The sequence below is a fragment of the Nestor notabilis genome, unplaced genomic scaffold (assembly GCF_000696875.1).
Source record: "Nestor notabilis isolate BGI_N333 unplaced genomic scaffold, ASM69687v1 scaffold9568, whole genome shotgun sequence".
NCBI lineage: Eukaryota > Metazoa > Chordata > Aves > Psittaciformes > Psittacidae > Nestor > Nestor notabilis.
Window position 1 is genome coordinate 9,417 of NW_009941475.1, and position 18,299 is coordinate 27,715.

An 18,299-nucleotide genomic window follows, 5' to 3' on the forward strand; every position below is an offset into this window, starting at 1 on the left:
TTTAGCCTCCTCAATTCCTACTCTAAAAGCACATTTTGTTTTCCTAGAAGCTCTGCAGACTGATAAAATATTGATAACATTTCAAAGGTAAATACCACTGTGTAGCTACTGTATATAGAGCAACAGCCAATCAAGGCATGGGGAGGAAGTAATGTAGCAGTTGATAAAACATCCTACAGAAGACTTTGACTCAAGATTATAACTCTGATACTCCTAGATAAACTGTTTTTACTTAAGGCCCTGATGGCAAGGGTGTGTGACTAAAAAGACTGTGAATCTCTATTGTCAAAAGAAGTGTCATAATGTCATACATGTATTCAAGGGGAGAGCAGCAAGGTGTTAATTTGATTGTGTTCAAGTCTAACAGTGCAGCATCAGTGTAATCTAGGAAATTACTCAGCCTTGGCCTAAGTCTGCTATCAGCTGAGTAAATGATGAAGTTCCTTGCATCAGCATGGATTTGGGCCAAAAATTAGGGATTTTGAAAATCCCACTGATAGTATTCTCAGTGCAATTTTTAATGTAGCTTACAGCTAGATCAATATTCATGTTCAGTCATCTAATTTTTCTTTCCTCTTCTAAGTATACTTGAGGAAGTCTTATAAAAATGGTAATGTTCCCAGTTTTAACTTCTCTTACTTTAAAACATACCTAAGCCAGCTTTCCTTAAACCTTCTCTGTGGTCTTCACTCCTGAGCACAGAGCATATGTGAAAAACACAGTAGTACTGTACATAGTTGCAAGACTTTATATAACATTATCAGAAACAGAAGAGGGCCTTAAAATGATAACATAGTGTGCAATTCTGACAGCCTCTTAGCTAGAAACAAAGCTTCCCCTGATTTTGAGTAAGACTTGGCCTAAATGCTCCTAAAAATTCCTATCTCTACTTCTTTGGTTTTTATGGGAGCATCTGGTAGGACATGTCAAACAATATTAGTTGCAGCAATTGGCCTTGATAATAGTTTCTAGTCTCTTGGTTATCAAATTTCTGCTCCACATCAGGCTTCACATGTTCAAATGGGACCACATTTGCCACCTGGTGTTTTGGAAAAACATGCCTGGAAGCTGAAATCTATGCGGTAGCTGTGGGACTCAAAATCTGAGTGCTCCAAGAGGCAGAATACTTCATCATTGTTCGGGTGAACTGAGCACCTTACCATCTCACCAAAAAGTAATAGATGATGACTTCCTAAAATTTCTAAAGCATGACAGACATTGAGGCCTGGGCCAGTTTTTCATTGGCAATGGATGAAATCATGTTATTAAAATTAAATGCATGCATACAGGATTTCCCACATAAGGGTCTTGGCACCTTCCGGGTCTTAGCACAAGCACTTCAGAGCTCTGAGATGTGCCAGAGCAGCTGAGAAATGAGGTAAATTCTTAGAACATTCTTAATGGTTTGGACTGAATGACCAAATTCTGATGTGCTTGAATGACTATCCTTGTCGTTTGTTTTTCAGGTTCTCAGGCTCCATCAGCCACCAGCTGATCAGATTGCAGCATAGGTGTTACCATGAGGATCAGGAGGTGTCCTGTCTGCTTCATAGCTTGTCTTTTGGTCCTGTTGGGTAAACACCAGATAGAGCCCAATACAGAGGCAGAGCAGATGTTTTAAGAGAGCTGACAAGCCAGTTCCTGCACATACATGCATCTGTGTAAGAATACTCCAAGTCCAGGGGCCTCTGTGGCACTGCATGGACATAAGAACTGTTGCATGCGTGGGGTTAGACTCTGCTTTTTGAGCGATGATGCTCCGCCGAAGATTTGTTCTATTTCTCCCCCGACTTGTAGGCCTGCTGGTGGTGGCCTGTTGCTTGGTGACAATTGTTTATATGTTAGCTTGCACACCCAAGGGTGACAATCAGCAGCTTTCCTTGCCCAGGGTGCACAGTCTGACTATGAAGGAGGGATATGAAGCCATTCTGCAAGAACGAGAAGATTATCACCTCAACTACATCATCAGTTTGAAGAAACAAATTGCCCAGCTGAAGGCTGAGCTCCAGGGAAGGAGCGAGCAGTTTAAGAACATGCAGGACCAGCACCCAGACCCTTTGGGCATTCGGCTTGACCACAGTCACCCAGAGAAGGCACAGGCTAATCTGCTGGCTTTCCTTCGTTCCCAAATAGACAAAGCCGAGGTGCACAGCGGCATTAAGCTGTCTACAGAGTATGCAGTTGTGCCCTTTGATACCTTTACCCTTCAGAAGGTGTACCAGCTGGAGACAGGGCTGACACGCCACCCAGAAGAGAAACCTGTAAGGAAGGATAAGCGAAATGAGTTGATAGAGGTGATCGAGTTAGCTGTTGGGAGTTTGAACAATCCAGAGGGAGATGGCAATGCAAAACACCATGTGTACACAGCCTCTGACTTCATTGAAGGTTTGTATGCAGACAGGAGGTTAGAAGGTCTACACAGTGCTAGTGAGGGGTTGTGGTGTGACTGCTTTGCTGAGGGAGATGGGTGTTATCTCAGATGGTGGTAGTGTTAACATTGTGACCCAGCGATGCTGTCTCAGGTACAACTGCAGGATGGCAGCTTTGCTGGGGAACTGGACTTTGTGACAACAGACCCTGCCAGTCTCTTGTAGTGACCACCGATGTGTGCTCACAGCTCCCTAGTCATGCACTTGCTTCAGAACTGGCTAAACAAGGGGTGAATGACCAGGCTGCAATCCCAGACCTGTTGTTAGTGTTAAGACTGGTAATGGCAGTCCAAATCCAAACTCCAATGTTACACTTATTTCCACCTGCACAGCTCTGCCAGAGTCAGAGTGGCAAGATAGGTTTTGAGGACAGCAGCTGAGGAGCTCAGTAACTCAGCAAGTATCACCTGTAACTTCAAATGACTAGGAAAGCCTAACCTTTGTAGAGTGGTGCAGCTTAGCCCTTGGATTCTAAAATGAGCTAAACAGTCTTTATTCTGATATGCAATATTGAGGCAGTAAGTGTGGATTTTTTAAGTGCTGTTTTTTACAGTGACCAGTCTTTACTTCATGTATTCTGTCACTAAACCCAAAGTGCTTACTTGTTTCCAGTTGGGCTGCTTTTTCCCAGCCAGGCGGAGGCACCAGATGTATTTCAGGAGTTGTGATGTCTCTATGGTTGATACAGACAGTTGTTCAGTCTGTAGAGACCTTGCTGAGGCAGGTCCAAGCCCTGCTCTGATGCAGGCACTTCCTCTGTACCAGTCAAATTCCTCTTGCTCAGATATGGGACTAGGGCGTGGCAGGGAACTGGGAAGTGCTGATGGCTGCCAGCATCGGAATGCATCGTGGAGCTATGTACTTCCAGTCTCCTCTTATCTGTTTGTTTGTTTTATCATTTAAAAATATGTTTCTACTGTTTATTATATGAGCTGAATAAGCATAGCAGCCTTCCAATATCTGAAGGGGGCCTACAAGGATGCTGGGGAGGGACTCTTCATTAGGGACTCTAGTGGTAGGACAAGGGGTAATGGCTTTAAACTTAAACAGGGGAACTTTAGGTTAGATATAAGGAAGAAGTTCTTCACAGTGAGGGTGGTGAGGCACTGGAATGGGTTGCCCAAGGAAGTTGTGAATGCTCCAGCCCTGGCAGTGTTCAAGGCCAGGCTGGACAGAGCCTTGGGAGACATAGTTTAGTGTGTGGTGTCCCTGTTCATGGCAGGGGGGTTGGAACTAGATGATCTCAAGGTCCTTTCCAACTCAAACCATTCTATGATTCTATGATTCTATGTATAACTGCTTGGCACCAGCTCTTTCATGGAGAGAGGTGAGGGGAAAGGAGATGTTTCCTGCCATACCTTGCTTAATATTCCAATAAAGCTACCCTTTTGCTTAGTGCCTGCCTTTATGCACAATCAAGGGGCTTTGTCTGGGTACCACTGCAGTTCTTGGGGAACAAAGCAGAATGGGGTGTGCAGAAAGGCATGGGAAAGGATGCACGCTGCAGTGCTGGCTCTGTGGAGATTTTCATGCACTAATGGCCTTGCAGGTTTTCACATCCGTGGTGAAATACTCCAGAGGGAGAAAGCCCTACCTGCATCTCAGAGCTTAAGAAACTGGAGCCCTGTGTGCAGCACAGTTTGAGCTCAGGAAATTTCCTTGTGTCCTCCCCTGCAGGACAAGCCCTTGCTTCTTGTAGCTTCAAGGAACAAATTCTCATTCTTTCTTAGCAGTGCAAACAGATTTGTTTGCAAATGCAGGGATGGAGCTGTGCTGACTTGGCAGAAGATATCTCTGCAGAGTTCCCTTGGAAATCTCTGTTATCTGTTGGCAGTCTCTTTTCCCCCATCCTCCATTCTTCAAGAATGATAAAAACTGCTGATCAAAGCACAAACAAATGTATTTCTCTGTATAACTTAAGCAGAAGGGAGGACTGGGTTTTCTATTCCAATTCTGCATTTTGAGCATGGTTTGAACTCAGAACTTGTTTTGGAGACAGTGCTCTGCAGGTGCCACTGCCTACAGAACAAGTTAGTAACAGGCTGGATTCCATGGCAGCTTCTGGCAGCTTTACACCAACCCAGCAATACAGCATCTGTGAGCAGAGTTACCCAGCCACTGAAGCCAGCTGTTTTCACTTCTGGAACTGGCCAGGATAGCTGGAGCCTTCTGGGAGATGTGGCCCAGGTCAGCACTGAAAGTAATACCACTTAACCCTGTAAGGTTCTTATTTTGCAGCTGCTCTAGCAATAACGCAAAAAAGCTTTATGCATCTCATGTTAAAGGTGGGGCTGCTGCCCTTGTCTTAAGGTTAAGCAGGTGAAGGGATGTGCTGAAATAAAAATCAGGTAAGCAGGGTCAGAGACAGAATCAAAAACTTTAAGTGCTGCTCTTGATACGTGAGACTTGTGTCTTTTTATTCTGCCTATTCAGCGAAGACTTTGGCTTTACTCAAGTGTGTTGCTGAACTTACTAGCTGGTCTTACTAGTATATAGAGTGGTGCAAGTTAATCTTGCTTTATTGGGCCTCTTGTCTGGTTTTTTTCCTATTCTTGTGGGTCATATCTGGTACCTGCTACCACTTTTTATCAGTACTAGTTCGTTGTTAACGTATGTCAATAGGCAGAGTGGTGGTTTGGTGCAATAAATTTCATTAGGGTCTGTTTCTCTTCCTCTTTTCCATTCCATGACTTTTCTCTTGTCTTTGCAGAGGGAAAATGTTTCTCAAACACTTCTTACATTTAAGGGTAAATGTTTTGTCTCTGTGGCTGGGATCTCTTAAAATAAGTTTTGCATCCTCTGCAGTTTCTAGACAGAACCACTTATGCATGGGAATTAGATTGTGACCCTAGTACCTTACATCTGCTTCTCAGCAGATTGCTGTTACATGAAATTTGGATAGGATTCTCAGACAGTTCTCCTTCCAGGAGTAATAGCTGACACATGGTGGAATTTTCCATTTTTGCTTATTTAAACCAAGAGAACCACACCTTCTCCCTTGGGCCTGAAACGTATCCATCTGGCTGCTGCTCTGCTCTGCTTCTCTCTTCACAGAAGCACTTGGGCTATTCAGCTGTTGTAATCCTCTCCTCTCCCCCTTATTCCTCCCACTTCTATACCAAGCTCACTGGTTTTCTGCTACAAGGAGTTAGTAAGAAACAACATGAAAAGATCAGAAATTTCTGGATATTCTAAGCAGGCAAAGGACTGCTCTGTTTCCAGTAGAAAGCCAGTTGCTTAGTGGGCAGAATTACAGGTCTGATCATTAATTGCAATGATGTAATTGTATGTAAATGGTAGCAGAGCTGCATAGATTTGTAAGTCAGTCATTCATTTTTTCAAAAATGGAGATAATAATTTGGAGGTTCTGACAAGCCTGAGTGGTGTGTTCCATACATGAATGCAATCACTGTCTGGTGATAGTCTTTCCCAATAGGAACAGTTCCAGAAAATCCCTGGATCATTTCAGAAATGCCCTGCCATAGCACTGTCAAATATGTTGTATAAGTTTTCCTGCACTGACGTAGGTGGCTGTCTGGTGACTGCATGTGCTGGTTTTAGCTGCAACGGTTATTTTTCTCCTTCCCAGTAGCTGGTGCAGTGCTGTGTTTTGGCTTTAGTCTGAGAACAACACTGATAACACACTGATGTTTTAGTTGTTGCTCAGTGATGCTTACTCCGAGCAAGGACTTTTCAGTCTCTCATGCTCTGCCAGTGAGGAGGGGCACAGGAAGCCAGGAGGAAGCAGAAACAGGACACCTGACCCAAACTGGCCAAAGGGGTATTCCATACCACAGCACGGCATGCCCAGTATAGAAACTGGGGGAGTTACCCAGAAGGCCCAAATTGCTGCCCATGTCGGGCTGGATATCGGTTGGCGGGTGATGAGCAATTGTGTAGTGCATCATTTGTGTTTACTGTTGGTTTTCCTTTTCCCTTTTAGTTTTGTATTTTCTCACCTTGTTACTTCCCTTATCATTATGATTATTATTACTAGTAGTAATATATTATACTTCAGTTATTCAACTGTTCTTATCTCAACCCATGGGGTTTACATTCTTTCTATTCTCCTCCCCATCTCACCCAGCGGGGAGTGAGTGAATGGCTGCGTGGTTCTGAGTTACTGGATGGGCTTAAACCATGACACTGGAATTTTAAAAATGGTCTCAGAGGCAGATGTAAAGGAGTAGCTTTGCTTTCTCAAGATGACAGCTACTGGTGGTGAGCTACCTGATGCAGTTTTGCCCTGGAAGTTACTGAGAGAAAGGATGATGCTCTTCCTCAAAGGATAATATGCACATGAAGTGGAAAGGCCACCATCATATTGAGTTAAAATGGGGACAGTGAATACTGATAAATCATAATAGTGGTTCCAACAACATCTAACAGCATGTAAGTAATGAACTTGGGTCCAGGGAGTGTTTCTGTTTACAGTGGGAGACCTGAAACCTATGGTCAGTGGAACTGAGGCTAAAATTGTCATGCACTCAACAGGATTTTGTTAAGGTTGCATAGCTGTTAGCTAGTTACTAGTTCCATGTAGATGTCTGAAACTTGCTTGCCTGCTCTGCTGAACAGAGATCAGGTATTTTCCATTTCTTTAGAGAGCCTTGGGAGTTGTTGTTCTGAAGGCTGCACACTTACTGCTCTTTAGTCAACCCTTCAGTCAGCCCACCCAGGTCTTTCTTTGCTTCTCCCCTTCATTCTAGCTCCAGTCTCTCTGCTGACTCAAAGCTCCTGTTCACATTTTTACATTGCATTTCCAAAGACTTTGACTTCTCTCCCTGCTTCTGAAAAGAATGGTGCATGATCTGAAACATACTGCTGTAATGGAAGCAATAGATGCTCAATTAACCTTCTTTTATCCAGAGTGAACATCTGGCCTTTCCAAGGCTTTTGTTTCAGGAACAACCTTTTCAGGAAAAGGTTTTTTGTTTTACTTATTTGAGATTACTTTTTTCCTCGCCTTGTGCGACACCTCTTAGAATTGAGGCTGCTTGACACATCTTTCTGAATCATGTAAAAGGTCTTGATGGCAGAAATGAAGTAGTGCCTTTGGAAACGGAAAAATCCTGTGAAAAGCAGGATGTTCTGCTGGGTTAGTCCCTGGAGTGACTCAGGACATTCAGGCTTATTTCCAAGGCTCACTGCCTGACCTTGGGCAAATCATTTTGTTCTCTACTTCCAAAAAAAATTCACTTAAAAAAAGGAAAGAAGATGCTTAGGAAAGGAAAACAAATGGTTTAAATTTGCATCAAGAATAACCATACTTAATTAAACTGTAAATAACTGTATGCATTAAACTTGCATACAGTTCTCTTCAAGATAAAATGTTAGGATTATGAATTCCTGGATTACCATCTTGTGCGAGGGAACTTTGCCTTCACCTAAGCTGCTTGATTTTAGCTGTAGTAGAAGTTTTGAGCAACGACAAAACTGCAGAGTTAGTTAGAAACAGCCTTTGTAGATATGTGTATAGCACTAGGAGGGATCCCTTGGGTCACAACATGCTTTCTGCTTTAAGGTGCTTCTTGCTTATTTGGCAAAACTTCCTTTATTCCACGAATGTACATATCTCTGGGGAAGTGGTATTTGAGGGGTCATTGTTTCTTGCAGGGGTAGAAGAGGATGTAGAAGTGAAGACTTTAAGTTGTTGCATGGTAGATGGTATTAAATTGGTTAGTTTAATTTAGATCCTTGTTATGAAAAAATGTCAGTTCACTATGTGAAACCTGCAAAACACTCCTATTTGTTTCTCTCTAGAGAAAATGCAAATCAGATTTAGTTTATATTTTTGTTTAGCTTAATGTCAAAAGGCTACCTTACCCTTCCACAGCACAACTTTTCTTGGCAAGATCTGTGTTCAAAAACTGCCTGAGTAAATGAGAGTACCCAGCAACATGCTCCGATCATCAGCAGGCTTTCTGTAAGAATAACAGGGTGAGCAGAATTTGAAGGCCCAGATTTCCATTCTCTGGCCACCAGGAGGAGGAAATACAGGGACTGTTAGGTCCCTGTTCAAATGATCCCAAGTGCAGGCTCAAGTTTAATCACAGATGTTGTTCATGGTCTGCATTTTGTGCGGACTATATGGGATAAGCTAGGGAGAGTCAAGGATGTGGCTTTAAAAGATTATCAATAAAATAATGATGGAGCTGCTGTCTCACTAGGTTCATCTGCTATGCTGGAGGGAGGGTTGGAGCATTTGTTGAATCAGCTTATGTTAAAAATAAAACATGAAGTGAATAACAGCTCAGTAAATCTGCATATATTGTTCATTAAGAATAAAACATACACTGATAGTGAAGATAAGACAATTCACAGAACTCTGGACCCATAAATTATTACCTCATTAATCTTTTGAATGTTCTGAACATACCAATAGGAAATCCACAATACAAGATTTAGAGTTTATATCACTTCGCAGTTCAAACAAGCCTTTGACTCAGACCTTCACAAGAAATACAGACAGAGCTGACAATCTATGGGTCAGATGCACAACAATGCTATACATAAAAAATAACTTAAAGAATTAAAAAAAAAAAAAGGCATTGTTTTGGTCAGGCTGTTCTTCATAACCAGATGGGGAGGAATAAAAAAGAAGAAATATGTCAAGTGGAGGTTTTTTTTTCCAGGCGGTTTTTGCTTTATCTCTTGAGTTTCTACAAGAAATGGAAGGCATTGCAGTTATACTCTTCTACTGATGAATTTGTTAGGATATTTACAGTGGCTTAGCAAATAGTTTGAATTAACACTTAATTATTACTTCTTAAACCTAATGGAACTATGAAAAATCTTTATTTCAGTATGCACAGTAGCATCATTTAAAGTGGGTAAAATCTATAGCCTTTTTGCCAACTTTATCTCATTTCAGGTATCAGAATAGTATTTCAGTGGGGCATGACCAATACTTTTATGGTTCATGCCAGCTCTCAGCATGGGACCCATCAAGTGTGTTAAAAGTTCCTTCTATACAGGAAGTAAGTGAATTAAATATCCTTGGAGACTGTCTAATGAGTGTCCTGGGTCTAGCCTCTGACAAACTCTGACAAGTGTCATCCTTGCAGACCATTACTCACCCAGGAGTGGGCATCGTTGCCACAAAAAAATAAGTCCCCTGAGAGTTGAGTAACAGGAGAGTTTTGTCCTGAGTGGCAGTGGGCGAAGTTGATGGCTGCTGGGGCCTGGTTGCATAGTTTTTTTTGGGGACTTTCCAGAGAACCTCCCAGAAAGGAGGAAAGGAATATGCTCATCAGGAAATTGCTTTTCTGGGAGATGGCCTAATCAGTCATATTGCAGAGAGGCAGGCTGCCTTTTGCAGTCTCTCTGCATCACTGTTACCATGCCTGCCTGCAGCATGCAATTGGAGCAGTCTGAAAAATAAGGACAGTGTGTCTGCTCAGTGTGAGCAATTGGTAACCTTCAGGGTTTTGTAACTCAGCCAAGCCTCGGAATATGCCTGTGAGAATACCAAACAGCTCCTGCAACCCAGGGCTGTGTCCCTGCCAGGGTAACAGCTTCCACCAGTGGATGGTGGATTAAGGACTGGTTTAAAAGCAAGTATCTCATGCCTCTGCTGCCTTCTCAGCTTAGATGTAGCACATGAAGACTGCATCATTTTTTATCTCCCAAGGAGCCCAACTTTAATCCAAAGTCTCCTCTCTTTTGTTTTCATGTAGGGATCTACCGTACAGAAAAAGACAAAGGCACATTGTATGAGCTGACTTTCAAAGGAGACACAAAGCATCAGTTCAAGAAGATGGTTTTATTCCGGCCATTTGGTCCTGTAATGAAAGTGAAAAATGAAAATGTCAATGTAGCTGACACACTTATTAATGTCATTGTGCCATTGGCCAAGAGAGCCAGCAAATTTTGGCAATTCATGCAGAATTTCAGGTGGGTTCCCATTGCAGTACTGACTTTGCTTTTTCTCACTTGCAAAGTAGGATGCAATTTTAGGAGTTATAAAGGCCTTACTACTTTTACATAACATTTCATTGTACCACTAAGAAATCATTTTTGAGATTATTATAGAGATTGAAAAACGTTTGGCTGCTTAATGCATTTTGATGAGCAGTAAAAGCAATTATATAAACAGTCATCAAGGTTTCTGATTTGCATTTACCTGGCTTATGTGTCTCAATCTGTTTTGCTGGGGCCCACACACTGTGATAACTTGACAATTTCATGCCATTAGTTGCAAAGGAACATTTCTAAGGAAAAGGGGAATTAGTGCTCCCAGACACTTTGCTAAGTCCTATTAGAGAAAAGATTAAGGCAATAAAAGGCAAGAAGGAAATGTATTTGAACTTTCAGGATAGTTACTTTCAAACTTCTGTTTTTCAGCATGGAGATGATATTTGGAGGGAGAGTTTATCTGAGATGTAGCTTTAAATAGCTGCCCAGAAAAGACTGTGTTAGCAACAGATACTGACTCTTACAAAGGGATTTGTTTTGCCTGATTACAGCCATCTAAAATTAGGCTTCTTTTCTAAATTAGCCATCTGATAGATGCTTGTTTTAGGATGAGAGAAATCACCCTCTGGTCATGCTGATCTCTGCTGATTATAGATGAACTCTTGCTGACTAAACTTTGTACAAGTGAGGCATAATGTCCAGCATTAGTTCATATTGGTCCTATCCTTAGGCTACTGGCTTGATCTCTGGTTGATACTTAGACTTTAGTAAATATTTCTTAACAGAAGGCCAAAGATCTGAACTCTGGAATATCTGTCACCAAAAAATCAAGGTTAAGAGGTAGGCTTCTATAGCTATGTATAGCTTCTATAACCCCCACTTCTCATATTCTCCTAAATGCTAGAGTTATTGCCTACTTGATCATTCTTCCTGGGCTGGATGACCTATTTTAATGCTGTCCTCCTATTAATATAATAAATACTGCTGGTTTTTTTCCTAATCTGCCTGAAAGGTAATCTTCTGTCCCATCTGATAGAGGTAGAGCCCCTTGTCAGGACAAGGATGTCTGTCAGTGAATCATGCCCTCAGGGATGCCTTCCAAGGTTCACCCTACTCTGTCTTGCCCAGTGGATGTAGGTTATTGAAGAAAGCTAACTTCTGGCACAAGTCACAAATCTTGTTTCTGTTCTCTAGGGAAATGGGCATTCAGCCGGATGGGGGAACTCACCTAGCAGTATGGGAGAATTCACCTCACTGTAGTTTATTTTGGGAAAGAACAAATGAATGAAGTCAAATCAATACTTGAAAATACCTCCAAGTAAGTACCTGAGTATCTGATGTGTGCTGTTCATACACAGTGATTGTACGATGAATTGAAGACTAGATAGCTCTCCAAACTTGTAGCTGTACCAGAAAGTTCTAAACTGCATTGGAGAAAACAGCTTTTTTTCCTTTATATGAGATAAAACCAATGTTACCCTGATGGTGCCATGTCTGTGATTTTGTGATGCTGGTTTTTAGAACCACAAAGCAGATGCTAATGAATTTACCTCAGTGCAGCTTTTTTTCACACTGGCAACTTCTTTAGTACTTTGAAAGTAATTTTAACTGTTAGGGTTGAAAGCTGACTTCCAAAGGCATGTGCAGGCAGTTTCAGTAGAGCACACAGGAACCAGATGCCTTTGGCCAGGTCTGGTCTGCTGTGTTTACTTGTATTGCTGTGTTTGTCAAGATAATGTGGCAGTGAAGTCTTTTGTTATCATCTCCATGTGTGAAGAAGACTCTTGTATAGGTACAGTAACACAGCCACAGGTATTTTATGTTTGCTTACTAAAGGTATTTTTGTCCATCTAAGCATTGTTGGGATTTTTCTGAAGCCTGCCCAGAGAAAGTTTGTGACAAGAATACTAGCATAGGAGCACACAGGTCAAGCTCTGAATGCAGACTTAGTGGAAATCTCAAAGTGGACATTTCTTCCCTCAAACTGCTCTTAGAACTGTGACATTACACATTTCTGGGTTAATTGTTTCATACTGGGTTTTCTCACCCAGCTGGAAGGACAGGGTCAGTTGCTGAATATTTTCTTTCAGGTCAGCCAACTTCAAAAACTTCACCTTCATCCAGTTGAATGAAGAATTTTCCAGGGGCAAAGGATTAGATGTTGGTGCTCGATTTTGGAAAGGAAACAATGTTGTTCTCTTTTTTTGCGACGTGGACATATACTTCACAGCTGAATTCCTAAATTCCTGTAGATTGAACACACAGCCAGGTACTGCTGCTCATGAAGTGTATTGTGTTTCAACAGATTTTTACCTATTGTGTAACAGTCTTCACCAGAGTATTCTTCTCTGAATTGGTAATGAAGCTGCTGTAAATCATTCTTGAAACTTAGAGAATTAATTAAGATGTATAAAAATTCCATTGCTGCTTGGCTTTTGAAAGGTTGTAACACTCCTGCTCCCACTGTGGTGAATTTCTTGTCTTCAGCACCTGTGCTCTCTGGAACAAGATCTTTTTGTTAATTATATTATCTTCGCATTCATATTCTCGTTCAAAGAACATAGGCTCAATCAAAATTTGCGTGACTTTGTCTGGATTTGATCTGGCCTGGAGATCGTCTTGTAAGAGAGAGAAGTGAGTTTTATACAGCTTTAAAATGAAATAAATAACCTATTGTCATTTCCAGGGAAGAAGGTGTTTTATCCTGTCCTCTTCAGCCAGTATAACCCCAGTATAATTTATGGCCACCATGATTCCATCCCATCTTTAAAACAGCAGCTGGTAAGTACATGCTTCTCTTAATGGCTGCTTTTATTTGGGCAAAGCATTTTTCAAAGGTGCATGTGCTCTTGGGTAGCATTTCCCTATTCCTTCTGCACAGTGACCACCACACAGGCAGAATTAACTACAGCAGTCATCTTACTGTGAATTCTGCAGTTACGTTTCCCAGGGAAGTATCTTGGTATCATTTGTTTTAACCCTTGTTTGGTGTTTTATACATGGAGCCTGAGGATTTAAACCTTGTCTGATTCTCTGCCAGAAGGGGTTTTCTCATTGGTGAACAGTTCCTCCATGGTGTGTTGTCTTGGGGTGACAGTCCCTGATACTGCTCTCATTTCTTCCTATCACCTAATAGTTTCTTTGCTCGCATCTTGGATAGCTGACATTTGTAAAAAGCATAGATATCCTTAGGTGAGTCAGTGAAAACAGAGTTCTAGGGGCTGTCACAATTATTTTCCCCACTTACTTGAACACCTACAGTGGCTTTTCCTATCCCACAGTTCATGATTAAACTGCCTGCAAGCAGACAGTATGTTTCTGAAATATACCATGTTGTCTCAGAGTCAAATGACATGCTTGGAGGTATCCCTTCTGGCTTTAATCTGGCACTGATATAACAGCTTAACTCCACTGATTTCCATCTCACCTGCTATCTTTGGTGTGAGAACAAAGCATTATGTTTAAAAACATTGCCATAAGGCATACGATTAAAATATGTAGTTAAACCCAGATGAGTCTCCTTGATAAGGAGGAAGCTGTTGTGAGGAAGCAGCAGAGCACACAGATGAGAGGTTCACATAAATACTAGTGGTAGAGCCATTATGTGGTGCTGCTGCAGATTCTATTCTCCATTCTCTTGTGCTTTGACATTGCATTGTCCTGAAGCTAAAGGGGTGGTAGAAGTGATGGGTTTCCCTTTATGTACGCCCTCCACTCTTGCTTCCCTCCACAGTCAGCAGGTCTCACTCCTCAGCCCACTAGCACTGGTAAGTGGCTGAATTTTCAAATTGAAGCATAAACCAGCTATGCAGCTTCATTCAGTTCCTCTGGGCCAGGTCCCAGACTGGCACAGCTGCCCCTCTTACTGCCAGGCATTGCACCTCTCAGGGCTCATCGTGCCCCAGGCTGGACACTGTCTCCAGAGCATCCCAACTTCCTTTGTTTTCGGTAGGTAAGAATTAGGGTTGTTGTGAGCCCAGTAACAGTCACAGCTGAAAAAGATCACTAGGGGGATGAGTCCAGTCTTCTGCCATCACTACCATAACTTCCTTCAATCCCTCTAGAAAAATGAAGAATGAGAATTTGAAAAGTCCACCCAAAGTATTTTCAAATCTTTTTTGTCTACTGCTGCCTGTGTTATCCAACAGGTACCCAGAAAGTCTTTTACTGAAAAGTCTGTAAAATCCTTTCTATTGTTTTTTTTTTCCTCGGAAGAAACTTGTTCTGATAATACCATGGGATTCACATTAGCTCTTCTCTCTCTGATGAGAGCCCACCAGGGATCCTCAGGCTTTAAGCACTGTGTTTAGGAAATGAAAGAGAGTTTAGCTCTCAAGCTGGCATAAATTCCACAAACTACATTGTCAGGGTTGTGCAAATATTTATAGCTAATATTTGAATTGTAAAATGTGATGCTTATGTCAGAAAAGCTGGATTTAAAGAAGTACTGCCAATCTAATTTTTATGTAGATTTTTATATTTTCAGCGCACATTAGTTCCCAGGCATGAGGCCAGATCTGTGCCATTAAAAGAAGACATTGTTAGCACTCTGTCCTGCTACTTGGGCTCCTGAGAAAAAAAAAAAGAAAAGCCTTCAGCAGTCTTTGACAGAATTTGATTTGTGCAGCAGCCACTTCCACTAATGGGAAATAGTAATGCTAATGCATACAAGTAGCTTGCTGTAAGGGCAACATTATGGAGAATTTCTGTTACATTGCAGACCTGACGGATATAATCTTGTTTCTTTTTAATTGGCTTCTGCAGCAACTTGGCTTTATCAAGGAAAGGAGAAATGAGGAAAGATAGCCACACAAGCAGTAAGATAAAAAACATTGAAGTGACAAGAGTTATAAACAAAAAGGGGAGGCATGAACAAGAGATCAGGAGAGACTATTTTGGAAGAGATTTTTTTTTTTTTGGTGAAGAAAATGCTGGGATTTGTAAATCCAGAAATGGAAATTGTCTCCTCATCTTCTGTAATTCTGTGGCAAGTGAAGCCAAAATTTTCAAGAATAGCTGTAAAGGGGTGGGTTTGTAACCAGACCTTCCAGAGTGTCAAGTACTGCTGACTTGCCTAGAGGACTTAAATACCTGTCCCAGTCCCTTGAAATTTTTGGATGTATCACCAGATTGGGTTAGGTCACTTGAATTATGACCTTATGGGTCTATACTTGGATATCTGCTTTTGAAAAGGATAGCCGTTGTTTCCTGGTGCTCTGATTTTCTACCTGCAATGCATAATGTGTTCATGGTCCATGTCAGTAATGTAGACTGCACATTCATTATTACAAAGGCTTTTATGGGATACCTATCTACCACTTAACATTTCTGGACTTTAATTTTAGCTGGATTTAACAGTTCTGTAATAGAAAACTATTCTTACCATTTTCCTAATTTTTTCAGAATTAAGGTGATCAGATCAGAACCACTGTTTTCTTCCAGAGCTCTTGTGGTGCACAGTCCAGATGCCACCTTCTGCTCTACAGCAGAGTTTGGCTTCCCTGGACTACCAGTATGTTTCTTACACTGGATTTGAATCCCACGGGAACCAACAACTTTGGAGGATGTTTTGCCTGTGAAGAAGCAAACTCTATAGAGAGATGTCGTATTACTCCATTTGGTCTGCAACAGCAGGAGTGGATCAGGGGTTTATCCATGATAGCTAATGACATAGCTGATTTATTGAGGCAGAAACATGCACTGAGTATCTACAAAAACTGGTTCAGGATCAGCCATGGGCTTACATGGGGAAGAATTAAAGAGTTTCTATTTCTGCCCACATTCAGGGGCTTGTCTGCTTCTCGCACTGAAAGCACTTCTGCTCCCATATAAAGATTCCTTTCCCTCCATGCAGGTTATTAAAAAAGACACTGGATTTTGGAGAGACTTTGGGTTCGGGATGACTTGCCAGTACAGATCTGATTTTATCAACATAGGTAAGAAAAATACACTCCAGTATGTCTGCCTTTTTACTGAGACAGAAAGCTGTGAGCAGCTTCCCTTTCCTTTGCCAGTGTGTCTATGCCTCTAATTTGCAGCAGTACTCTGGTTAGATGTTCAGACCATTCCTAGGTGCCATAGAGGTTACCAGAATCAAAGCTTTGCTCAATAGAAATAAAGCAATTTTGTCTGATAGTGAAAGATTTGAAGCTAAGAAATTTGGATGCTTTGATGTTGGCAGAAAGTCTGGCTGTTTTAAAGGGCTGACTGGAGCCAGAGAATAGCTTAGTGCAATCAATAGTGCTAGTTTGCTAGTATACATTTCTAGTTTTATTTTGGATTTTGTTTGTGTCAGGTGGCTTTGATCTGGACATTAAAGGATGGGGTGGTGAAGATGTACATCTGTACCGCAAATACATTCACAGCAACCTCATGGTGATCCGAACGCCTGTCAGGGGTCTTTTCCACCTGTGGCATGAAAAGCAGTGCCTGGATGAGCTGACCCCAGAGCAGTACAAAATGTGCATGCAGTCCAAGGCCATGAATGAGGCTTCTCATGGCCAGCTTGGGATGCTTGTTTTCAAGCAAGAGATTGAGACACACCTGCGCAGACAGAAATGGAGCAAGAAGAAGACATGAAGCCAGAAAGGGAGGAAAAACCCTCTGAACTGGACTGTAGGGTGTTTTGGAAAAGAGCTGCTAACAAGAGAAGATGAGATGAGACTGAAAAAGCATGGTGATTCCAGCAGGATGGCAGCAGAACTTTTAAGTACTCCATCAGCCTGTCTGTTCAGCACTTGCTTCTGAACACTTGAGAAGATTTGAGGTCACAGAGACAATGAACATTACATAAACGACAGTGTGGCATTCACAATAACAAATGGATGTGCTCTTCCACTGAAATGTTTGTAAGATGTGTACAGTTATTTAAAGGATTGACCCATTGTGGGGCCAATAATAATGAGGTATTTTATGCATCTAACCTGACACATCTAAAAAGGGCTATTTCTGTCTATTTTGAAGGGCAGAGCTCCTGCTCTGAGAATGACATCTGATTGTTAACGATGGTTAAGCTGGAGTGACCAAAAATCTTTTTCGCTTAAGGAGCTGGGGTGGGGAAACAGCAGCAGTGCACTGACAGGGTATGCCCAGTTCATTCAAAGGCAAGAGGCACCTCAGAAAGTGCTTTCTAAAACCTAGAAGGAGAAAGCCCTACTGGTCAAGTGTGATGTTTCAAAAACTTTGGAAAGTAGTGCTTGTTCTCTTCTGCAGACAGCAAACCAAAAGCACTGAGCCATGTTATATCACATGAATCAGATGATGTATTTGTGCTTTAGAATACTGTAAGTATCTCAAGATTTATTTTTAAATGAAGTTTGTTTTGCTTGGGAATTATTTTGTCATACTTCAAGTTTTCTACTTCTAGCCTTACTAGGAAATAGTAACAGCCTTCCAAGACTTGAAAAATGCTCTGCAGATCTGTGTTTACTATTGATGGGAACTGGGTTCAGATAAGTGCAGTGATTTTTCTACACAATCTGGGTGCTGGGAGACAGAAGCTTTACCATGCTGAAGAAAACGAAATATATATCAACTTGCAGTACTGATTTAGCTGGAGGCTTTAAACACTGAATGTCAGATACCAAAATTAATGACCATTTTCTGATTTTATACCAAAGTATTCCTTTTAAACCAAATGTAGAGTCTTGCCCAGGGCATAGCAAGCTTTTTGTAATTAACAAAATAAATTTCTGTGATGGATTACTGGACCCTGCAAATTCTCTTATGATAATTATAGGTGCATCCCAAAAATTAGTCTCCATCTTAATAGATTTTTTTCAATTGCCTAGAACTGTTGAAAGTATGAGTTACTGCTCTTATAAAGCATTTTTCTTCTAATGCTGACTGCTGTTTGTCATTTTAATGTGTACTAGCCAACAAAAACTGCATGGGCTTGGAAATCCTATTTGCTTACCTACATGCTGTTTCTCCAAGTGGTCTCTTTGGTTTATA

The 18,299-nt window shown here is 41.5% G+C and overlaps 1 protein-coding gene across 1 annotated transcript; it reads left to right on the plus strand.

Annotated features, from left to right (window-relative positions):
* Window positions 1-1,751: 1,751 nt before the first annotated feature.
* On the plus strand, window positions 1,752-16,925 carry CSGALNACT1 (chondroitin sulfate N-acetylgalactosaminyltransferase 1). The gene is made up of 7 exons (XM_010020903.1): window positions 1,752-2,385; window positions 10,109-10,341; window positions 11,579-11,664; window positions 12,437-12,615; window positions 13,033-13,127; window positions 16,201-16,282; window positions 16,642-16,925. Exons 1-7 carry the CDS (start codon window positions 1,752-1,754, stop codon window positions 16,923-16,925), a joined length of 1,593 nt encoding a protein of 530 aa, XP_010019205.1.
* The last annotated feature ends 1,374 nt before the right edge of the window (window positions 16,926-18,299 follow it).